The sequence below is a fragment of the Prosopis cineraria genome, unplaced genomic scaffold (genome assembly GCF_029017545.1).
Source record: "Prosopis cineraria cultivar Desert tree isolate PC_DT_omini unplaced genomic scaffold, ASM2901754v1 PC1393, whole genome shotgun sequence".
Lineage (NCBI taxonomy): Eukaryota > Viridiplantae > Streptophyta > Magnoliopsida > Fabales > Fabaceae > Prosopis > Prosopis cineraria.
In genome coordinates, this window is record NW_026556718.1 from 7,494 (window position 1) to 32,442 (window position 24,949).

Here is a 24,949-nt window from a genome sequence, read left to right on the forward strand (position 1 = left end):
TCTAATTTAAACAATTATTTTAATATTTTTTGGGATCTTATAATTTCTATTTTTTTATTGGTAGGTAAATATTATTTGTTAGATGCTGGCTATCCAACTCCACGTGGATATTTAGGTCCTTATAGATCTCATAGGTACCACCTCCCAGATTTCAGGCGTTCATCTGGATTTGCAAATAATAATGAGATTTTTAATTATTATCATTCAAGCTTAAGGACCACGATTGAAAGGACTTTCGGGGTTTGGAAAAATAGATTCACAATCTTACGACATATGCCTAGCTATCCATTTGTGCAGCAAGTTCGTATTGTTGGTGCAACAATGGCTATACATAATTTTATTAGAAGAAATCTGTAACTGATTCTGATTTCAGGCATTTTGAGGATGAAAATATGGTTAACACTATCGATGATACTGATGAGCCTGCATTTTCATCAACAATTCCAAGTGCAATTTCAAGCATAGCTTCTGATAGAGAAATGAATAGGGTTCGAGATTCTATTAGAGATCAGATTGTATATTATAAATCGAACCATTAATCATGTAACTATTCAATATTAATGAATGTTTAACTATTTATTACATAATTTTTTTTCCAAAATTAAATTTTTTTTAATTCTTAATATTTAACATTTTAAATTTTATGTCATTTTAAATTTAATTCACCTTTTTTTAATATATTACATTTGTATAATAAAAATTATAAATTATCATAAATCAATGTCCTTTTTGGTCATTACATATTAAAAAGTACATTTGAAAAGCATAAATTTTATTAATCCAACAACTTTCAGTTTGTCAAACTGACTTTTGAAAAAATATATCCAAACACAAATTTCGTTACATAACTGACTTTCACGAAACTGACTTTTGCCAAATGAACTTTATCAAACTGACTTTTGACAAACTGAAAACCAAACGCACACTTAGTTCCTCAACATAGAGAGTAAAGCAATCTGCAGGTACAGAAGGTAACAAGGTAAAATCATGTTCAGAACAGTGAGATGCTTCAGCCATTAAATTAGCACATTCTAATGCTCTTCCTAGAGGCATGATGAATCTCTACCAAGTGATGACTAAGGAGAAGCTCTCTAGTTGCGTCAATTTCCATCGGCAAGGGGTGGGATCTCTCTCCTTCCTAAGGAGGAGATTTAAAGCATCAATAAACCAGAGGAAGAAGGGTCTTTGTTGTGCACGAGAGCATCATATAAATTTAATGAGTACTAGTTTAAAATAAAATCTCCATCCCTTTTGTAACACAGTCTTCACTCCCTATTATAAGACGTCTTCTAAATAGATTCTTTAATTTTTAATATAAGGTATATATAAGATATTAATTATATTTTTTAACATTATTTTTATTTAAACTCATTAATTAGGAGAGATAATGTAATACAAACTCAAAAAATTTTCATTTAAATAAAGGTGAAATTAGAAATTTATCCTACCTCCAAACAAAGTTAATAACTTAAACGCATCTCCTTGTTCCAGTGAGGTAATTACAGGTGCCTTGTGATAAAAACTGGATGCAAGCAATGTCTCACTTTTTTATGAATATTTAATTTAATGTGTTGTTTCTCAAAATAGCCCTCATAATTATCCACATCTACCTAAAAGTAGACAAATTACTACCTAAATAACACCGCTCCAATTAATGAGGGTAAAAATAAAGAGAATAATTTTTTTTTGCAAGAAACAAATATTTTTAAAATTAAGAATATTTTTATCCCTTAATTTATTAAGAACGACCATCAAATACCTTAAATTTAACTGGAGATAAATTATGTTCCCTGAGGTTAAACTCCCCCCTATAACATTAGTGGGTCCTACCCGCTGGTATTTTTTTATATTTTTTTACTCATCTCTCTCAGTCCACGTCACTCTTTTCTCTCGCTCCCCTGCTTATTGAGTTATTTCTCTGTCCCTCCTTCCACGTTCCCTCTGCGTCTCAAGAGCCTCCATCTTCACTACTGCTTTAGCTGGTCTCTATCTCCTCAAACCAGTTCAGCTTCTTCATCCTCTCAACAATCATCTCTCCCCTCTTCATTTCCACCTCACTCTCGTACATCAGATTCATAAGATCTTGTAATTTAATTTACAAGTGATTGAATGATTTTTCTCTCGATAGAGGAAGTATTACAGTGAAAGTGAAGCTTCTCCACTCATTCCTAATTAATCTGGGACCTTAACATGTGTTGGGGGCACGCCATTCACGCCTCTTTCTCTCTCTTTGAATGTCAAGTCCGCCTCTCCCAAGATTTCTTCATCAACGTGTGCGCTCGCGCCAGGATTTCTCCATCATGTGTGTATATTTGAGATCCAATCACTTCCTTCCTCTTTTATATATGTGTGATATTTCTCTTTCTTTTCTTTCTCTCATTTGATTTATTTTTTTATCTGCAAAATATAAGAATGAAAAGATATAAATAAATTCTGTATCAAAATTTTTTTTATCTCATAATTGAGTGATAAAAAATATATCAATATTAATTAAATAAATATAAATTCTTGCTAAATATAATTAAATTTAAATCAAAATATATATTTATTTAATTATAAATAATGCACTTATCAGTGATCGAGCACATGATCATGGACTGGCTCCCTTTTGAGCCTCTCGAAGATAATCTTCATCTCGGCGAGTTTTAGATGCGGCGAACCAATCTGGAGGGAGGTTTGATGGCGAATAAAATGAAGGGAGAGAGGGAGGAGAGGGAGACGGTGAGAAGGGGGTCAAAGAAAGGAGAGGGACACCACTAATAATACATTATAATAAAAAATATTAAAAAAAATCAAATGCGGTACCACATAACGAAAAGAGGACAATTTTAAACAGGGGCACCTATGTAGCCAATTTTTAATATAAACAATAAAATTAATTTAATTAAGATACTCACATGTTTTTAGATAAAATTAAGAGTCAAAAATAACCATTAACTTTCTTTAAAATACGTGCATTTAGTCTTACCTATTTCCTTTTTTTTTTCGAAGATATTTTCTAACATTCCAAACATAATTACCATAGGAATATTCCTTCAATTCTACATATAAGTGATTTTGTTAAAAAAATTTTATGATTTTTTTTACAAGTCACTTTTTATAAAAAATGGATCATTATAAATTTCTTTCAATTTTACTTTTTCACAATTTTTTATGAGTAGATAATAAAAAGTTGCGTTAAAAAAACTGCTTTTGAAGATGACATATTTATTAAGAGTAAGTTGGAATTGTTTTTTTCTGTCCGGAATAACATCAACAATCTAATACTTGATTGAATTTTAATTAGGTATAATAAATTATAAAAATAATTGATTAAATAATAATTTTAATTATAATTAATTTATTGTAACACAATCTTTTTAGATACTAGATTTTAATAAATTTAAAGATGTTTAAATAATTTATTTAAAATTAATTTTAGTTGTGTAAATTATCATGAAGGATGTTACCTTTCAAAATTAAATTATTGATAAATTTGTATCTAATATTTAAAAGTAAAATATATTATTTAAATTATATATCTGATTAATTAAAAAAATTAAATTATATTAATATTAACCTTTTAATTTACATAAATAAATAACTCAATATATTTTAGTTCAAATAAATTTAAAAAGAGAAATATTTAATTTTAAATATCCAACATCAATTTTATAATAACTACTAAAGATGATAATGTACAAATTAATCTCTAATGATATCATGAATATAAAATATATTTGACAAAAATGTTAAGCACTGCTTAAAAATTTTGACAACAAACAAAATATAGCAATGTAATAAATGACACAAAGTCTTTCTCTCTGGACCTTTGCAACAGTTTTTTTAATGACTCTTAATTTTATATTAAATTAAATTAATTTTTCTCTATCAATTAATATTTTATTTAAATTATTTTTATAGCAAGTGCTAAGTAAAGGGTAATAGTTGATAGAAACTTATACTAATAACTTTTTTAAGGATTTAAATTTTGAAATTTATTAAGAAAAAAATAGAGGAGAAGAGAGTTTAATTTTAATTTTGTTAAATTCTGTGCCTTTTCATAATTTTTTTTTGAGCTTTTCTCGTAATTTTCTCCTATTCCATGAATAATTGAACGCAGAAGCTAGCTCTAGCAGCTTTAAAAAAAAAAATCAATTTTTTGATTTTTTGGTTAAACGGGGTGTTTGGATAATTTTAATAAAAATCAATTTTTTCCTAAAATAATAGATTAAAAATGCTATCTAAACACACGCCTAGCTATCTTTTTTTGACTTTGATAAAGTGGTAAGAAGTGAATTAGAAGAAATATTGAGTTTTACCGTGGCTGAAGGTTCATATCAATCAATCAACAATTAAATGGTGTATGTACTATAGTTTAGTTTAGTGTTGGGTGAATAACAGGGCATGTTTCACTTCAGTTTGGGAAGTAAGACGAAATTATAATTATTTGATATGACTGGGAAGACCGGAAGATCAGATAATCCAAGAGAGTCCCCACTGTTGTGCTCCATTGTGAACTGATGACTTGAAAGCATTAAGGTTAGGTTGGAATAAGATCACACTGGTTGGTGAAGTACCTATCTTGGCCCTTATAGCTTCCATCATCTCTAGGGTTAATCATATCATATACAGCCTCTTGTTAAAATAAAGGGATGAAATCTTGAGTTTAGCTTCTCTCCTAACAAGCCCTTGTCTTCTTCCCTTCTTAAATTAATGCAAGTCCAAGATAATGGAAAGTATTTTTTCATATATTTAAGCATTGCCTGCCCAATTAATTGAGGCTAGTTCTCCTAAAAAATATTTTATGTATCCATAAAAGCACAAATTTAAAATCTTATACTTAAGTAATCATAGTCCTTCTTACTAACACATGTTGGTCATATGAACATATTATTTTATTTGAGCTTTTAAAGTGTAAATTTTTAAAAATCAATTTCTCTTTCTTTTATTTTTGCGCCATCTCCTTTGCATGTTCTGGGGTGACCACGAGACAATTGTCGAATCTCTTCTTTCCAATGTCCATATTAATACTATATGTTGCCCCATGGATATTTGAGATTGTTTGCAATTGAGATTCTTTTAAAAAGACGTGCTAGATATATTTATTTATTCGTGCATATCACAGACGATAAGATATTACGAGATCCTATTTGGGTACTATTTTATAATCAATTATGGGATCTAGGATCATGATTTTAGAAACACTTATCCAAACACCTCCTAATTTTTTTCAAACTGAAACTTTATTTTACAAAAAACTAACCAAATACCTCAATTTTTTCAAATTAATTCTTAAAACTCTATTTTTGCAAAAGCTAATTTTCCTTCTATTTAATAAATTAATTTTGCTAAATCAATTTAAAAAAATATTATCCAAACGTTATCACATTCTGTTAATTAATTTTTTTTATTGAAATCCAAACACACAGTTTAATAACCTGAAGAGTCTTTGCTGGGAATGTGTACTAAAATTATTTTTTCCTTATATATCTCGTGTTCAATTAGTTTATAAGAAAGTTTTTAATTATTCAAAAAATAAGATTGCCCCTTGAACAAATCTCTCCCTCTCTCCCTCTCACTCCAAGATAAAATAGGTTTCCCGTAATAAGTTTTTTTTTTTTTACCTTTTGGATTATTCATAATTATCTTTTTTATTGAAGATGTTTAAAATACAGCTAGACATTAAATGTAAATATATAATCTCTTAGTAGGGATCCCTAGATACTTCGGCTAGATCCAACAGTTTCTTATGACTTCAAGTTTTTAATTGAGGGTCATTTTGTTGAGGTGCCTTTGTGAAAATTATCAAGAAGCCGTGCATGTAATAGAACAGAGTCAGACAAAATTACACCATGCATAAGTTTAATCTGTAGCTTCACATATTCATTCTCCAAAATTCTTTGAAAAGTTAGCTTCAAACTTCCTAAATTTGTTCTGAATCAAACTAAAATACCTATTTTTTTAAAAAATTGGGAAAATATAACTTTTTGCCCTTAATATTTTTCTCAAATATCAATGAGTTTCTAAACTTGATTTAGAATAATTTAGTTTCTATAGTTTCTGGACACAGAATAACTTAGTACTTATAATTTATTGACTCAAAATAACTCAATCATTATAATTCATTTTTCTATCAAAATAATCATAATTCATTAACTCAGCATAATTTGATTTTTATAATTTATCAACTCAATAAACTATAAGATCATTTAATTGTTTTGAGTTAAACTTCAAAAACTAAATCAACAGTTAAAAGACAGTTCAAGAATTAGAAGCTATATTTCTTGCATGTGACCAGAAAACCAAAAAAAAAAACTTTAGATTGCAATAAAATATAATATTATGTTGAAATCTAAATAAAGGTTTAATGGAAAAAGTTATTTTTGTTAATGATAGGATAAAATGATATAAAACAATAAGATTAAGAGTCATTTTTAATCCCTTGACTTTATCCAAAAATTCACTCAAGACCTTAAATTTAATTATAAGTTAATTCTATCTCTTAACTTTAAAAATTCACTCACCCTATTATTTTTTACTGTTAGTTGATAATTAGTACTCCCTCCGTTTCTAAATATAGGAGAAACTGTCATGAGTTGGTTTGTTTTTTTATATAAGCAAAAACACACTTTTCAATATGCATTTATTATAAATTTCCTAATTTACCCCCTCATAAACACGTTTTTTATTGCAACATTACATAAAATTATGGCAGTAAAAATAAACGTTCCATGCAAGAATAATTTACTGTCACAAGGAGCATTTACTGCAGCATTATGTTAACTAACACAGGGACGGCTATAGACTATTTACGAGAACAAACTCTTCATCTGACTTACTTCACTGGCTGTCATTGTAACTTTTTCATATTTCTGCTTACAAGTTAAAGAGAATATCAATGGATATTTCCAGAGATTCAAAAGAAGTTGCTTTGGAGAATTCCTTGGAGAAAGATGAACAGTTGGATTTATCACTCCTCATTGTGGAGGACTCATTGGAGAAGGAGGTCACATTCTCGCATCTTGTTGTGGAAGATTCATTGGAGAAAGATTCATCGAAGAAGGATATGAGATTGATTCCTACCATGCTTTCTAGTGAGGAGGAGGAGGTCACAAGTGCAAGAAAACCAATCATAGGTCATCATGTAGCATATAGTGGTGGCAAGTTGAATAATCTCTTTGACTTGAATAATTTTCCTGATGAAGTTTCTGTGACAGACATGTTTATGGGTGAAGAAAAGAGGTTTAACAAGGAGAACGATGATAGAGAGGAAATAAGAAAAACCAACAATAAGCAACTTTTTGACCTGAACAAGTTCCCTGAAGAAGGCCTGGACTTTGGTTATCAAAATGAGGCGTTGAACAAGGAGGTTCATACTATGCTGAAGATATGGTTTCCTCATTCATACTAGGTTTATGAGAGAAGCATGGAAGAAAGAGGTTTACCATCTTGTTTCTGTTTTTTTCTTCCATGTTTTTTAGATGTATGTTTATCAGAGTGACTCATGTTCATTCTTATTTTGTCACTATCATTTGATGCTTTAAAAATGGAAGATTGCTTCGTGTGTGTCTCTCTCTCTTCATATTATAATGGTACAGTAGTCCAAAATAAGGATAAAAATTAAGGGTAAATAATGAAATGAGATGAGTAAATAAAAATAAAAAGCGCTGATATAAAAAACAATTGAAGTTACAGTGTTCTGATGTTCCTGCAAAAGACAAAAGTTCTAGTGCATAACTAAGCATCACGCAATGCTCTGGTTTTCCTAACGTTCCAGTGCAAGCATCATGTAGCTAGATTTTGTAAGTACTCTTGCACTTCATGAACCAGGGCACGATCACATTGTAGTGTTATGGGTAGCCCGCCATGATTAAGCATCACATCCTTTCCCAAGTGAGGCATTCCATAGTCATTTGATCCTTTCAACTTCATGACCTCAATCATACATGCCTGGAGTGTGAGAAATATTTTATTCAATTTTTTTGTTGGGAAAGCATCAAATGATCTCCCAACAACCTCAATCAACTCATCAATTGATCTAGTCGCTTCTTTTTGTTGGAGAGATTGAATGGCTCTAAAATAACCTAAATCCAACACGTTCAAATTAGGAGAATTAGGAGGCTGACAAGTTAAGCGAATATCGAACCCCCCTTCTAAAGCTGCTCTGCAGAATTCTTCATCATCTACGGCAACATGACATGGGGCATTATCCTGTTGTATGAAAATGGTTCTTCCTGCATCTTCTCTTGGCTATTTTTCCTTGATGGTAGGTAAAACTTCATTAATTAAGAACCTTCGACTAACTTCTTTGGTGACAGAAGTAATTGGTTTCATTTCCAGTGTCCCTGTTACTCTATTGACGCTTGTCCTTCTTGCTGGAACTTTAGTAACTAACGGAAACACACCTATCTTTCCTGAAAATATTTGGTTGCCTGCTTCATCAAACCTTGGTCGTGCCACTGCAGCTAGAAACATAACCTTCTCAATGTAGTTTTTGTTTTTGCATGTACGGTGTAGCTGATCCTCATTTTTGTGTAGATAGAAGTTTGTGCATTCTTGAGTCACTTGAAACCATTTTTCATCTATATGAACAACATTATACATGGATTTAAACCTGGGATCATCATAAATGCTACTTTCTTCAAGCATAGACAAGCAAAATCTAAGACGACAAATCATGTTCCCCTCCTTCAATAACGGCTTGAGTGTATTTGAATGTCGCCGAAGTTCTCCTTCCTTAATAAACTTAATCAAAGCTGTTGTGCTAATATTCAAAGCATGTGCTAGAGATCGAATGGTTTGTCGCTTTGATAATGGAACTTCACGAACCGTAGCAATGTCTACTTGGACTCTCTTCCTTCCACAGTTTTGTGTTCTCTTATGACATGCATCACCTGTTTCCTTCACTCGATTCCAAATGCGATAAATGACATGTATAGAGACAGAATATAATGAAGCCATCCATTTTACAATGCCTGGTTCAAGTTTTCCTCCTCTACTTGAATGAAGGAGCATTTGACCAATGACTGTTCGTTGTTCATTATTTAACCATGCTCGTTTTGTAGTTGGTTCTCCTTCTTGTTCAACCACAGCGTCTCCTATAGCATAAAATGAACAAGTAAAGAAATACACAAACAAAAACAAAATAGAAGGCTAAGGCACCAAGTAGACAAATTATACCAATACTGGTGATAGCATGTATTTCATCCATGGAGAACTCAGTGTCCAAGTTATCGTCCTCATCTTCTAACTGTAAAAATACATGGTTGTCATGGTCTTCATCTACATCCAACTGAGGGACGTTCAAATCCAGATGCAAAGGAGATGCTCTGTTTCTTCCATAAAAACAGAGGTAGTTGGAGATGCTCTGTTATCTTTCACAAAAACAGAGGAAGTCGGAGATGTCTCAAGCAAATATACCTCCATCAATGGAGAGGGAGGTTGATTCAAATCTATGTGAAGTGGCATTTCCTTCAAACCAACGAGGCACAAATAGCTGCAAATTCAAAAAAAAAAAACTAGCTGAATGTGTAACTGTATATGCATGCAGACCATAAAAATAGCTGTTCCCAATTTTGAAAATAAAAAAACACCCACTTTCTTATTGCCGCCAATTTAAAAATCTTATTTTTCGTTTGAATTTTACTATCAAAGTGTTTGATGACAGTGATATAGAACGTGAAAGTGCATGTTATGGGAAAATAGAGAAAGGATTGTTACGTCTTCAATGAGAGAGGGAGCGATATATCTTCGAAAATACAGATAGAGATTAGCACTCAGTTTTATTTAAGCATTTATTGTTGTGGCAGAAGAGGTGGTTGACTTTTCTTTAAATGGATGGTATTAATAAATTAAAAAAAAGTGAGATTAAATATAAGGATATTTTAGTCTAAATTTTTTATTTTCAGACATAATTATTATTGTTAACCTCTTTTCTTAAATTGTGTGATACAGTTATTTTCTCCTATATTTAAAAATGGAGGGAGTAGGTCCTACGCTATATTTTTAATATTTTTTTATTATAAAATATTTAAATTGAGTGTGCCCACTGTCCCTTCAAATAAAAGTTGAAGAGTAAAATAACTTTAATCTAATAAAAAATATTTAAAAAATAATAGGATTTATTGATGAGTAACGATCGTTAAGTATTTCTAATATCATAATGATGAAAGAGAAAATTTTTAACGTTAAAAAAAATTAACTCATAATTAATTTTATAATTTTTATTGATAATTTAAATAAAGTTGAAAGATATCATCCGTCAAAATAATTGAAAATTCCTTAAACTTCAAAAGCCACAAAAATCAAAATTGCAAGGATTGCAAGGATAATTATTTAAAAATATGGATGGGGCAAGAACAAAGTACAAATAATTAAAGCGCGAGCTATCTCCGTACTATGCGCACACTCTGGCATGTCACAACAACTCGCAAATATTACATTTAATGCATGTCTTAGTTCATTCCTGTTAATATAGAATTGAGAAGGTTTCTAAAACTGAGGAACTGGGAACAAGAGGTATTGGAACAAGGATTAGGGAGTTTGGTTTTCCTTCGCTACAATGGAAGAAATATTATAAATCTAGACAATTAAATTAAATTTGATAATTGTTAATGGATTAAAGGGAGAAAGTGTCTTGAAATTTTTTTTTCGTGAGGGGCGCTTGATATTTTGAAACAATATCACCGCAAAACTTTTAAAAATAGCATAATTTGCCCATCAGTTAACTTTGGAAAATGTTTGACCATTGAAAAAGAAATTTGATCCATGAGAGGACACGTGTCTCCACTGTGAAGTTTGAGCCAAAGGAGACCAATATCGTTCTTCTTCTTCTTATTGTGAGCAGACTACCTATTTGAACTTCCTCTCACCTCGTTCTTCTTCCTCCACATGAGCTGACTTCCTCGTCGTTCTTCTTTTAAAATAGCTTTGAAGATTGAAGCTGAGGCTCCTTGGCCGAGTAGCAACTGGAATCCGTTGGTGGTGTCTTCTAGCTCTTGGAATCGGAGCTTGGTCGGAATGCCAGCAACTTTTTGCAAGAACCTGTACTCTATTCAGAGCGTCCTTCACAAATTTATATCGCGAGTAATGTATATGGAAGAATCAAGCTTCCAGGAATCCAAGCACCCATGACTGAAACAGAAGAAAGCACAAGCATCGAGAATCTTCATGCAGATTTGAAGAGAAAGAACCAATCACTTCGAAAAATGCAATTACTTTGAAAGCAGAGAGATCTAACCTAGGTGGTCAAGACGATGAGAAGAGCACAGAGGAGGCTGATGGCCTGTTTATAATAAGCTTTTATGACAGTAATGGCGCTGATGGAGTAACCATTGTCTACTTCGAAGGAAACACCGCGGTTAGTAAAGATAATGATAATCACATGCTCTTTGGTGTTGAAGGCCCTGGATTCAAACTGAATCTCCAGCCCATCAAGCTGTACTCCTTAGTCGGAAGAACAGAGACCATGAACTTTCCAATGGGTAGGACGGCGATTTTCACGAGAATGGTGGAGATGGTGAGGGGCTGTGTACGAAAGGTGAAGAATGTATTGAGGAAGGTGAGGAGAATGCAGGAGGTAGACAATCACAGTCCTAAAGCAAGCTCTGCGGAACGATGAGCCTTCCTTCTTCCTAGTTCTCTACCAAACTCTACTACTTAAAAAGACAAGTGAATTCCGATCCTACTTCTTCAATGAAAGCTAGCTTCTCCTTTCTTTGCCTGAGTTAATGATAGATATAGAGAGGAATTTGTAATGAAAGTCAGAGGTTGTAGTCCCAAGGGCAAGGCAGAGGGATGCTTTCCTCTGTTGATTGAGTGAAGTGACTTTTCGGGATACCTGGAAGTCATGACCGGAAGAGAAGGGTTGTTGGTTCCGGCACCACCAGAGCCGCCACCTCCCTGAGAAAACAATCGTTGAAGGCATCACAGAAGAAGAAGAAGAAGAAGAAGATGGAAGGAAGCTAGGAAATAGGAAGGCTTATGGAGATCAGTCAGCTCACGGCACGTGTACAGTCTTGGTCAAATTATTAGATTTAACTGTGGGACAAAATTGTTTTTTTTTTTTAAGTGGTTCTGAAAAAAGAATGCCAGGAGCTCCATGTTAAATTTTTTTTTTGGAGAATTACAATCAATTTCTATATAAAAAAAAATTAATTATTATAATTTTGATTGATAATTGAATTGCACTGTATTGACAATAATTGTCAATGAATATTATAGTAATTATTTTTTTATATAAAATTTTAATATAATTCTCCCCAAAATTTTAAAGTATTTGTCTTTTAACCCAATTTTAAAACTAAAATTAATCTGGATCATTAAAATTTAATATGAATGGTTTATATTTGCAGTGAAAGTACTTTGGCGGAATATGAAGTGAAGAAAAACCCAATGGGGGTTAAGGGTGTTCAAAACCGATCCAAACCGAAAGGACCGATCCAAACCAATCCAAACCGATAAAAACTGATCAAAACCGAACAACAATTAGGTCTGCTTCAGTTTTATGACATAAAAACTGATTGGTTCGGTTCAAGTTCGGTTTTGAATACTAGAAACCGAACCAAACCGAACCAAACTTGATTAAAAAAATTCTATTTATTTATTTATAAAATATATAACCATTTATCTACAAAAAGCATTTTGTTTTGAATTTTTTATAATAATAAATAAACATTTTTAAAATACTTGAATGAAAATGCATAATATTAAGTAATTATAATAATCATGCTATGATCATCATTTAATGATTTACAACCTAAAAGCCTCAGCATTCAATTTATCTACAAGAAACATTTTATTTTAAATTTTGTATAATAAGTTTTTTCATTATTTATTAACATATAGATATATAGATAAACATTTTCAAAGGATCTGAATGAAAATATATAATATTAAATAATTTTAATATTAAAAACTTATATGAATTTTTATGATTAATTATTGTTATCACATTGAAATTTTATTATATTTTATACCTCTATTTATGAAAAAAAAGGAGTCAAAAAGAATTAAATTTAATTTAGTACATAGCACCATTATGAAGATGGAGAAAAGGAAAAAAAAATTAAACAAGTGTATTAAAACTTGATCAAGACCTTAACCAAACCGAACCAAACCGAAAATAAAACCGAACCAAACCGAACTTTGCAAAAACCGATCAGGTCCCAATTATCAGTAAACCGAATGGTTCGGTTCGGTGTGATTTTTGTTCAAAACCAAACCAAACCGAACCTATGAACACTCCTAATAGGGGTGGTTTAAACTTGAAGATCGAAAAACTAAGCTGGGAAGCTGAGGTCTGAAATGAATTGAAAGAGAAAATATAAGAAAATTACATTTAAGACACTCGAACTTAACAAACTGTATGCTAAATTTTTTTAACTATTATAGTGATCCATACGCACTAAAAGTTATCATAATCGTAAACAAATGTTTACATTTTATTCAAAAAAAAATATCAACGTCAAAGTCATTCAAAATTTACATTTTTGTAAATTGAATAGCCTTTTCTAAAATTTTTGAATTTTAATTATTAAAGGTAATTTTATATTAAATTCGAGTTTTGTTTTGTTTTTAAATACATAGAAGAGGACCCAAGGGCCAAAATATTTTATAGTTGGAGTTTAATGTGCACCTACCTATCTTGACATCCTTAAAGCCAAAGCAAGACCTTATTTTCTCTTTCAAAATTGAATTCATATCTATTCGCTGGAAAGTTATTGCTACCCAAGAAATTAAATAAAAACTATTTGTTGGAAAGATTTGTGGCGTCTTGTTTCGGAGCCTGTGAATATATCATGGTTAAAGTTATTTTATTTTCATGCGTAAAAAGTTGTTTAATGTTTTTAATAAATTCATGATCTCAGTTCTCACCACTAAATTATTAATAAATGGAATTATTTTAAAATTTCAACGCTTTTTGATTTTACAAAACTAATGAAAAAGATGACACTGTATTCTACTTAACAAAAAGAGATTTGTTTGATTTCACGTTGAAAATTATAAAAATCAAGATTTTGGTGAAAATTAATTTTCAATGCAAAATTAAACACACACTAGCGTGGTTAAAAAAATTTATTTTTAAATTTTATTTATAAATTACTTTTAACATGTTTCATTGAAATTAATAAAAGTTTAAAATTCATTAATTTTGTATAAAAATTTAATAAAATTTTAAATTTTATCTCTATTAAATATACATTTTTTAATAAATTATTTTTTCTCACTAATATTTAATGAAAAATAAAATAAAAAAAATTTACTAAAAAATTAATGATGTGAACATGATTTAAAAATAGAACAATTTTTTTCTTGTACAAATGACTGGAGGTGATGTTATATAAATGTATAGTCCGAACAATCTTTAATGAGGCTTGAAATGTTATCACTGTCCTTGATTTGAACCTTCATTTAATGCCGTAATTCCCCGCTGGATACTTAACAATTTGTGGTTCACCCGCATTTACTTCAAAACTTGTAGTGTAGGAATTAATTTGTGAAAAGACAATTTAATTGGTTCATAGATTAATTATTTGTCAAATTTTATTTTTAACAATTAAAATTTAATAAATCCATGAATCAATTTGTGAAGATAGTAAATTCCTTGCACACCATTTCTTTTCATCAAATGACTTAAAAACACCAAAAAAAAGATGATATATTATTTCCAAATATTATGCATCATAATCATTAATTCTTATTGTTATTACATTGTTTTCTTTGGCCAAAGAAATGATGAGTAATAAAGCAGAAAATGGAGAAGAGAAGAAAGATAGAAGTACGTGTGAGACGTGTATATATATGTATATATCAATTTGTTAGCTTCTAAGTTTGTTTAGAATGATTAAAAAGTAGATGCAATTATCACCGAAGAGTTATACTACTCAACCATTAAATAATTACATCATAGGCTATATGCAAGAAAGTGAACCACTGGCCATACCAGCGAGTTGGAATTTGCCATGAGTCATGAGATACACAATTCAAAGTGTTCGTGAAGCTGTGCCATTATTATTATTATTATTATTAGTTTGAGAACAAAGTGGTGTTTAGTTGTGGAAAGGGAATTTGTATTAGTGTCACTAATGAATAGGTCATGCAAAATTGGCAATGATAGTTCATGATAAGTTTTATATTTGAATTTCAATAAAATTTGATCCCTCACTCTACCTTATAAAGCTTGTTTTAAATTGTCCACATTGCACCTATACTTCTTAAAAAAATAAAAACAAATACAGTTATAATATGTGTTTACTTTTACTAATAATTTATTGAAAAAATGAATTATCATAAGTTATTTATTTGTTAACATGTCACAATAAAATTTGGAATTTCAATTTTAATTGATTATTCAATTTTTTTTGTATAGCTCGCTATTTTTGCTTCCAATACCACTGCTTAAAAATTTAAATTATGTCCAGAATATGTCATATGTTTTTTTTTTTAATTTAGAGGAGCGGACGCTAATTGTTTGATCAAATCCGCAGCTTTTCACTTGTAAATAATCTTACATGCCCCTAAATTATAGGGTTGTTGAAGAATATGCCGTAGTTTTCTCACTTCTTATTGTATTTTTCATTCATTAATTTAATAATTTTTTAATACAATATCCACTGTCTAATAGTACCAAATTGTGTTTAAGTACTATTAAGTACAGTCGATGGCAGCTTCCTTCATGAAACTTTTTCCATATATTCAAGAAAAAAAAAGGTATGAACTTATTTGAGCAAAAATCACCCATATTTCCTCGTACCAAATTTTCAATACTAGCTCTTTTTAATTTTGCATTTTTGACTTGGACAACTCATGTAGATCATTGAAATTAGATATTATTAGAGTTTGATATTTTAATCACATTTTTTAGTTTTAATTAGTGATTGTAGTTTTTATTAAACTTTCAATAAAGCATACTTCAAAACCAAACATTCTGAAGAAAATTTAAAATATAATTTTTAAAGTCAAATTTGGGCTAATTTAGTTAAATATAAATCCCAGGAGATATTAAATAGGAAAAACTGGAGAAAGGGAAGATAGAATGGCGTTTTGTTGCTGTACAGCGTAACTTTTAACATACCAATAAAGGTTGGGTCAGAATTCGGAATGATAGAAAAGGAGCAATTACCTTCATCTTTTTATATAAAATGTTTTTAATTAAATTTTTTATACTAATAAAAATTTATTATTTAATAAAACTCACATAAAAATATAATAATTTTTAATTTTTTTCTAATAACATTATAATTAATATCAGAATGATAATAAAAAAATATATTAATAATTTATTTTATCTAATAAATTATTTAATTACTTAAAAATATTATTGTGATCTTTTATATTTAAAAATAAAATAAATTTTTTAAAAAGTAGATAAAGGGAGTAGTCACCTTATATAAAATTCGAATGTTTTGAGAGGAGATATCTATATTCAGCGTCGACGGTATTTATGATAATAAAAACTGACTTCATTATTGTTGTTGGAAATAAAATTGGTAGTATTCCAAAAATAAAATAAAAGTGGTAGGATAAACTTAATTAAGGAATGATAAAGAATTAACCATCGCTTAATCCAAGCTCTGAAAGCGGAAACGAAGAAACAGAAAGCTTCCAAAGACGAATTGCTTCTCTTCTACTTTACTCAACCGTTGGCAAGTCCGATCATCGATCTCTGCTTTTTGGCGGGGGGGTTGTGTGGGACCCTCCGATTAAAATCTTGTACTTCCCACATCTCTTTCTCTTAAATACTCTCTCTTTCTTTCATCTTCTCAACCTCCTCCTTCCTCCTCCTCTCTCACTCCCTACTTCACTGTGACTGTTTCCTCGCCGCTTCACTATCCTTCATTGCTCTTCCTCTTCACTCCATGAACACTATTTGCTGCTTGCTCTTCTTATTACTATTCCTTGTTCCTCAGTCCTCGTTCTCTCTCTCTTCCGATGGGCTTGCCCTTCTGTCTCTCAAATCTGCCATCGATCGACCTCCTGGAGCCTCCGCTTTCCCCGACTGGAACGATGGTGATTCCACTCCTTGTCAATGGTCTGGCATCTCCTGTATGAACGTCTCTGGTTCCTCGGAGCCTCGCGTCGTTGGAATCGCGCTTTCTGGGAAGAATCTCCGGGGCTATATTCCTTCTGAGCTCGGAAGCTTGGCATATCTTCGCAGGCTCAATTTGCATAGCAACAATTTCTACGGTTTTATTCCTGTTCAGCTCTTCAATGCCACTTCACTGCACAGTCTTTTTCTCTACGGTAACAACCTCTCCGGTCCTTTACCTCCCTCGATCTGCAACATCCCGCGGCTTCAAAACGTCGATCTCTCCAATAACTCCATCTCTGGTAATATCCCTGGGGACCTTAAGAAGTGCAAGCAGTTGCAGAGACTGATTCTCGCTCGGAACAAGTTTTCAGGGGAGGTACCTAAAGGTGTGTGGTCGGAATTGGATAATTTGGTTCAGTTGGACCTTTCTGCGAACGAGCTGGACGGGTCGATTCCTGACGATATTGGCCAACTGAAAACTCTGTCGGGTACTCTCAATCTTTCTTTTAATCACTTGTCTGGCAGGATTCCGAAGTCGTTGGGGAATTTGCCAGTTACAGTGAGTTTTGATCTTCGGAATAACAATCTAAGTGGCGAGATACCCCAAACGGGGTCGTTTGCTAACCAGGGTCCTACCGCCTTTCTGAACAATCCGCAGCTCTGTGGATTTCCCCTCCAGAAATCTTGCGGTAATTCCAACCAGGGTTCCTCGGGAACTCCAAGTCCATCTCGGGAGTCTGGAAACCGTCCGGCGAATGGCCTTAGTCCTGGTTTGATCATACTAATTTCAGCGGCTGACGCAGCTGGGGTTGCGTTAATTGGCCTTGTAGTTGTGTACATTTATTGGAAAAAGAAGGACAATTCCAATGGATGTAGCTGCACAGGGAAGAGCAAGTTTGGCGGGAATGAGAAAGGGCATATTTGTTCCTTCCCGTGCATCAATGGTCTCAAAAGTGATGACTCTGAAATAGAGGAACCTGAAAAGGCAGAGGATAGCAAAGGGGAAGGGGATTTGGTGGCCATTGATAAAGGTTTTAACTTCGAGCTTGATGAACTTCTCCGGGCTTCGGCTTATGTTTTGGGAAAGAGTGGATTGGGGATTGTGTACAAAGTGGTTCTGGGAAATGGGATTCCTGTGGCTGTGAGAAGACTCGGAGAGGGCGGTGAACAGAGGTACAAGGAGTTTGCGGCTGAGGTTCAGGCCATTGGGAAAGTGAAGCACCCTAACATTGTGAAGTTGAGGGCTTATTATTGGGCTCCAGACGAAAAGCTTCTGATCAGTGATTTCATCTCCAATGGCAATTTGGCCAATGCTCTTCGCGGTAAGTTCTTTTCAATTTCATTCATGCCATTCTTTTTCCATTGCCCATTTTTGCTTTCACTTCCTGCATCATTATGAAGGGGGTGTTGACCTCCGTTTCTACTCTACCCCTGGTGGATAATCAAGCATAGCAGAGCAATAATGATAGCAAATTTAAATGAAATATAATTGCTTGTACTATTGGTTAATTACTATAATTTATTACCCATTGGAATATAAGCGGAATATAAACTTTAGTTATGGCCTTTATCTTAGAGGTGTACTATTATTTTAATGATCTGGAATATGGTTGAGTTGTCTTGTTTTGTTTCACGGCACTTCTAGAATCGCCAGAAGTTACTGGTCTTTTATGATCTTTAAATTTCCCACGCCGAGTTGTGTCTGAATTTTATATTTTTCATGCCTGTCGATTTCCTGATTAATTTTAATCATACTTTTAACTTGGATTGCTAGTCATGTTAGGGAAGGTTGCATTTTTTTGTTGACTTTCCAACATATTTTCGGCCTAGAGCATGTGGATCTCCATTATGCCACCCAGAATATGCTAATTTCAAAGAGAAGTCCAGAGATAGAGATTATATGATTGGAGTTAGTCTGCTTCGTGTTTTTTTTTTTTTAAGCCAACTGCTACGTGGTTGATTTGTTGGATAATAGATGCTCAGATTGACCGAAATAAAATAATCAGACTGTAGAATTATGAATTTTGCTGAACCCTTAAGGTGATGAATGAGGTATAGGGCGTTAGATCCGAGGAAATGTTTAGTCAGAACGTGGTGTAATGACGTCCCTCTAAGGTCATGGAGCAGGAAGGAGGACATCGCTAATGACATTGACCATGTGTGAGGGAATTAAGTGGCATTCATGTGGGGGGGCCAACATCTCCTGTGGCATTCACACCCCACCTTGATCCACTCAACTCACCAAATCCCGTTTAGCTGTATTATAAATTGACGAAGAAAAATGAGAAGAGTAACATCCTCTGTTTAAAGGTTGGAACCGGATTTTTTAATGATGAGCTATTACTGTTCCTATCGTTTATACTCTCTCCATTCCTATATCTAAAAAAAATATATCACATAATTTAAGAAAATTGATTAATCATAATAATTATGTTTGAAAATAAAAAAGGTAGACTAAAATACTCTGTATTAATTAACATAACTATATATTAATTATTTTTTGTTAATATAAATTATGCAGGGTGATTATAAAAATGTATAATAAATATTTATTGAAATAAGTAATTTTACTTATAAAAAGATACAAATCAAAAGTAATTGTTTCTCTAACGTTAGAAAATAAAGGGTGTAATTATTACTAATCTACAAGTTTGGTGGGGTGGGCCTGGGGGGCATTTTTTTCTTTTGGATCCGACGGGGAGGGAGTGTTTTGTATGTTTGAGAAAATTGCAAATTCATGGAAGTTGCAACTTCATTCGTATCTTAGAAAGCAGCTTTGTGTAAAGTACTAGAGTCCGAACAAAACATGTACAAGTTTGTGCCACTCTTCCGACTTTCTATCAACCCAAGTAAAAGTTACGCCTCTTGTTCCAATTGGATGCTTTACGTTGTCTCAACTTTTAACGCTCAACTTGCTGCCTTTTGACGCAGAGTCTCTTATCTCTACCAGCTTGCTAATTTTTATCTATATTTGAACCGGGCCCCTCTTTCCTTGCTTCCACTGTACCCCGTCTTTATTATTAAATAATTAACCTTCATATTTTAGTCTAGTTGACATATTCCTCCATATGGAATAGCTCATTTGCATTCTCTGTGACATTTTCTGCCATAATGATTAATGCTAATTGATAATGCAGGTAGAAATGGTCAACCTTCTCCGAATCTTTCATGGTCAACCAGGCTGAGAATTGCCAAAGGAACTGCTAGGGGATTGGCCTATCTCCATGAATGCAGTCCAAGAAAGTTCGTCCATGGTGACGTAAAACCCTCAAACATCCTGCTTGACAACGACTTCCACCCTTATATCTCTGACTTTGGCCTCAACCGCCTCATCACCATAACTGGAAACAACCCTTCCTCTGGGGGCTTCATGGGCGGAGCTATTCCATACATGAAACCATCCCAAACAGAGCGAACCAACAATTACAAAGCCCCTGAAGCTAGAGTCCCTGGCTGCAGGCCGGCCCAGAAATGGGACGTCTATTCATTTGGAGTTGTATTGCTTGAACTTCTTACTGGGAAATCTCCAGAGTCATCTCCCACAACGTCAACTTCCATGGAAGTTCCTGACTTAGTGAGGTGGGTGAAGAAAGGGTTTGAAGAAGAAAGTCCATTATCAGAAATGGTTGATCCATCGCTGCTCCAAGAAGTGCATGTCAAGAAAGAGGTTCTGGCTGTATTTCATGTAGCACTAGCTTGCACTGAGGGAGACCCTGAGGTTCGGCCTAGAATGAAATCTGTCTCTGAAAATCTTGAAAGGATCGGAACATGATTCAGAACCTGAGATCCGAATTCCGCCTGGCAATGATTTTTAGGTAGACTTGTTTATGGAAAAAAGATAGACTAAGCCATGAAAATATACACAAGCATGTTAGAATTGGATCTCATCGAAAAGAGCTTATGATATGCTTGTGTATATCTTCACGATTAATTTAGTCTACTTATTTATTTTTTTTTTTTAAGCAGAATCATACTTGACAATCTTTCTTACAAGATACTCAACGAAGATGCATTGCAACCTGTGCCATGGTGCGTTTGTTGTGGTGGCCATCATGAAGATGGTGTCGTACAAAATTCATTCCTTCTTGGATCAGGTCATCATCTGGATCTTAACTTTTTTCGGAATTGTGCAATTTTTTGGAGAGCGGTCACTCTCATATTCACCCAACCCTTCCCTTGTTTCTTTTGTGATGATCAACCAAGTTGTTAGATTGTAATTTAATTTTTGTTGTGACAATCTGGTTACAATAATTTTATAACAAGATTCATTATTATGTGGCAGATTCAAAATCAGTATTGCGCGCCCTCTTTTCCCCTTTGCCTTCGTTAAACTGATAATGATAATTTTTTATGCTGGCCTTTTAATTTTGCTTGTGTTCTAGTCGAAACTATACCCATGTTACTACCTGAAATCTCGGGTTTTAAGGTAAAAAACAACGGGTAGCTCATAAACCGTCGTCACCATTTACATCACATTCTCATCTTCTCTGACAGTGACCCTTTTGTCGCGCTCTAAGCAACTTAAAAAGAATAAATTTAAGGATAGCTTTTTAAGTAATGAGATTTAAAAATGGCTTTACAGCTTAACATTATATAAGCAGGAACAGAAAAATCATGGCCCTATAATTTGGAAAGGAAGAAGTATTCAACACTGAAGAAAGTGCCACGAAACCCATAAACACAAAACCCAGAATTTACAGTTCATGTCTTTGATATGAACTTGGTTATACAGAGAATATGCGTAGTAGTGTGTGCAAGTGTGCGTATAGTGATGGTGATTGAAAGAGTAGAGAGTAGAAACTGCATCTTATTGACTCATTTTAAGGGGGAAAAAGCATCCTGCAACAGCCCCATTAAAATGGAAAAAACCAGGACAGAAGTAACAAACAAATATAAGCATTAGTATACATTTAAGAAGCTATGTGTGGAAACCACAAGCCAAGTAAGTTTTTCTCTTCCAATAAGCCAAAGTCATAATCAGGTCTCAAGAAACTGTAGTCATAATAACCCACTTCCAGGTCTGCCTCCTTCATGCTATTCAGATACACAGGCAAATGACCACTCTGCCACTCATCCATGTCTTTTTCTTCAAACACGGAGTTTCCATTGCCAGGAATGCTGAAACCCTCATCTCCAAATTTTCTCTCTATAGAAGATTTATATTCCTCGTTTTGAGAGTGGTCAGATGCACAAAATCCCAGAATCTCGGACGTCATTTCCTCCATTTGCTTCTTCTCAAAGGAAGCTTCACTTCCAATGACACTAGAATCCTCACAACTAGCTCTTGGATTCCATTCCTCCTCTGTTTCTTCTTCACTCTTCACCAGAACAATATCATGTTTCTTCTCTGTTTCCTCATTAGAGCATGTGGGTTCTTCTTCTTCTGCTCCTCCTTCCATATTATACTCAGGAAAGTTCAGGCGAGCACAAGGACCGTACATGGCCCTGGCTGCTTCATCATAAGCAAGGGCAGCTTCAAGTGCAGTAGAGAAGGTGCCAAGCCATAACCGATTTGGTTTCTTGTTTCCCACATTATTGTGATTTCCAGTAATGGGTTCGCGAATTTCTGCCACCCATTTGCCCCAAATCCTCTGTCTCACTCCTCTGTAGTTGCAATCTGAGTTTTGAGGCCCACCTTTGCCTCTCATGCATCCCTTTCTCGAGCCTTTCGCTGGAACTCTCTGACTCGCTTTCTTTGCTCCATTTTTGACAAACTCAACGTCACTGTTGTACTTCTTCCACTTCTCAAGAGTGTCTATGACAGAGTCACTCCCACTTCTTCGTCTCTTCCGCGATGTCTTGTTCCTGCAGTCACCACCCATATAAGAGCTTTGTTTAGAATTCTCAAAATTAATATTCATACCAGGACAGGAAGAAAACACAGATACCATACAGCACGAGAAGGTGACTAAGTATTGACGTATTGGTTTTTAGGTACTATTTGAAGTTATAATGCACTCTTCTTTTGAAAGTACTGGAGTTTCATAGATACTGGCAAATTACAAATTCAAGAGAAAATCATACTTAGTTTCTTTCACAAATCATTGACAAAATTTTCAAAATTATGTAGAAAAAACAAAAAAGCTTATGGCGCAGCAAGTCATCAACCAGAAAACAGACAAGCTACGTGAAGAAGACTTTGTTTTTAAAGCACCAAGGTTCATAAATACCAGCAAATTTAACATATTCAAGGGAACTATTTACACAGTTTCATGCATAAATCATTTGCAAGAACTTCAAAACAGATAAAGTTAGATGTCTAAGATAAATAGTCCAAGCTCAGAATTGCTATTCATAGTTTCATATCATGCATCAGCCGAGAAAGCACTCTGTTCAACTAAATACTCTGTTCCTCCCAGAAATCATAAGAAGTTTCCATACAGAAACATGAAAAGCTTATGCAGGAACATTTCAGAAAAACTACAAAGTGAACACCGGGAAGTTAGAGGACAAGAGATTGAAAATATAACTCAGATACCAATTAAGACCAAATGAAAGAGGAGTTGAGATCTAGTTGGTATGTAAGAGACATGAATAACATGAGATGAAGGTAGAAGAAACTTACCCGCAAAGGGTACCAGTCGTCATGCGCCTTCAAAATCTGCAGTAGTTGACGATGTGAGTTTTGTGTTGTGAATCTGTGATTGAGGGTTTTGCGAGGGTTTTGTATTTCCTGGTTATAGAGATGTCATCACCAACGTCATCTTTGACGTGGGAACCAAGAAACTGTTCGGGTGTGGATGGCTAATCTCCTTAGTGCAGCAGGAGATGACGTGGCACGTTTAAAACTGCGAGAATAATGGGCTCTGCCACGTGGCGGAAGTTCACTATGTAAACTTTACACTCATCAGCAAAGTTTTCTTCGCGATGAAGGGCTCCCTTTTCATCCATATACGGCTTCTGATCTTTCTTCCCTTTCTATAAAAATTGATGAGGTATTTATTAATAAAATTTTATTTATATTTCAAATAATTTTTGCGCTTGTAACTTGTAAGATGGCTATTTTTTTGGCCAATGGTCATAACTGATGCTACTTTTATGACTGATGCTGCTGTTAAAATTTTGACTTTTAAATATGTGTGTATTCATTTCCTTTTTCTTTATTATGAAACTAATATATATACTCATTCTGATATTATTTATAAAGAGGAGAATATTTTTTTCTATTTATAATACATGCCATTAGTTTTTTATCACAATTTTTTAACTCATTAAATGTTATAAGAGAAAATGCTCACATGAAAATATTTATAATTAGGGAAAAAAAAAATTCTTTGCTCTCTATCTTATAAAAGAACCGGAGAATGCATTATAAAAATATTTATGTTTAATATAGGTAAAGTTAAAAACTTATTTTTTACCAAAAAAAAAATTAAAAACTTATTAAATTTTTAAAGAGAGTTAATAAATTTCATTATGAATATTTAAATATATAATTATGTTTTAAGGCATAAAACAAAAGAAGGATCAAGCATATTTTTGTTATAAAATGATAATAAAAAAATTGGGACTATGCTATTTAAAACTCACCCAACTATTAAGTTAGTCTGAGTTGATGTCAACAAGTTGCTTTTGAAAATTAAAAGTTTTAACGTATATATAACTATTTTAAATAATACAAATTATTTTTTTGTGAAATGTTGACTTATTTTTGAATAAATTATTTCATGAGTCCTATAAAGTTCCACGTCTAAATGAAAAAAGAGGGGGCATGAGGTCCTAGGAATCAACTTGTTAGTTGATGAACTAGGCACTAAAAATAAATCAACCATAGGATATATAATAGACCACTGAGATATTAGATATTCGTGAAGGAGATAAGTTTTGCAATTTGTTTTTTAAAAATATTTTTAGTTGAATTATTGTTTTTTTTAATTCCAACAGACAAAGCTCACGTTTGACGCATAAAAATAGGATCGAATTGATAAGAGGCAT

General features: G+C 33.0%; 3 protein-coding genes across 6 annotated transcripts; 1 reads left to right on the plus strand and 2 right to left on the minus strand.

Moving 5' to 3' along the window:
• Window positions 1-7,767: 7,767 nt before the first annotated feature.
• On the minus strand, window positions 7,768-10,874 carry LOC129300021 (uncharacterized). The gene is made up of 5 exons (XM_054938540.1): window positions 10,854-10,874; window positions 9,403-9,478; window positions 9,163-9,264; window positions 8,287-9,080; window positions 7,768-8,193 (listed from the first exon to the last, which is right to left on the minus strand). Exons 1-5 carry the CDS (start codon window positions 10,872-10,874, stop codon window positions 7,768-7,770), a joined length of 1,419 nt encoding a protein of 472 aa, XP_054794515.1.
• A 5,850-nt stretch (window positions 10,875-16,724) lies between these two features.
• LOC129300023 (receptor protein kinase-like protein ZAR1) lies at window positions 16,725-21,307 on the plus strand. 4 transcript variants are annotated; one of them, XM_054938544.1, is made up of 3 exons: window positions 16,725-18,336; window positions 20,152-20,829; window positions 20,981-21,307. In XM_054938544.1, the coding sequence occupies exons 1-2, from the start codon at window positions 16,842-16,844 to the stop codon at window positions 20,784-20,786; spliced, it is 2,130 nt and encodes a 709-aa protein (XP_054794519.1). In that variant the 5' UTR covers window positions 16,725-16,841; the 3' UTR covers window positions 20,787-20,829; window positions 20,981-21,307. The 4 variants fall into 4 exon arrangements, with proteins under 4 accessions (XP_054794519.1, XP_054794520.1, XP_054794518.1 ...); XM_054938545.1 differs by having other exon boundaries at window positions 21,022-21,307; XM_054938543.1 differs by having other exon boundaries at window positions 16,726-18,336; window positions 21,009-21,307.
• Window positions 21,308-21,805: 498 nt separating this feature from the next.
• On the minus strand, window positions 21,806-23,880 carry LOC129300022 (dehydration-responsive element-binding protein 2B-like). Its single transcript, XM_054938541.1, has 2 exons — window positions 23,580-23,880; window positions 21,806-22,819 (listed from the first exon to the last, which is right to left on the minus strand). Exons 1-2 carry the CDS (start codon window positions 23,600-23,602, stop codon window positions 21,925-21,927), a joined length of 918 nt encoding a protein of 305 aa, XP_054794516.1. The 5' UTR covers window positions 23,603-23,880; the 3' UTR covers window positions 21,806-21,924.
• Window positions 23,881-24,949: the final 1,069 nt, after the last annotated feature.

What these genes read in the sequence shown, in the direction of transcription:
- LOC129300021 (XM_054938540.1), bottom strand. Translation starts at nt 10,874, where the DNA reads ATGTGGAGGAAGAAGAACGAG. An exon ending in TGTGGAGGAAGAAGAACGAG is followed by an intron (nt 9,479 to 10,853) that starts GTGAGAGGAAGT and finishes TTGAATTTGCAG; the next exon opens with CTATTTGTGCCTCGTTGGTT. An exon ending in CTCCCTCTCCATTGATGGAG is followed by an intron (nt 9,265 to 9,402) that starts GTATATTTGCTT and finishes AGTTGGATGTAG; the next exon opens with ATGAAGACCATGACAACCAT.
- LOC129300023 (XM_054938544.1), top strand. Translation starts at nt 16,842, where the DNA reads ATGAACACTATTTGCTGCTTGCTCTTCTTATTACTATTCCTTGTTCCT. An exon ending in TTTGGCCAATGCTCTTCGCG is followed by an intron (nt 18,337 to 20,151) that starts GTAAGTTCTTTT and finishes TTGATAATGCAG; the next exon opens with GTAGAAATGGTCAACCTTCT.
- LOC129300022 (XM_054938541.1), bottom strand. Translation starts at nt 23,602, where the DNA reads ATGACGACTGGTACCCTTTGCGG. An exon ending in ACGACTGGTACCCTTTGCGG is followed by an intron (nt 22,820 to 23,579) that starts GTAAGTTTCTTC and finishes TGGTGACTGCAG; the next exon opens with GAACAAGACATCGCGGAAGA.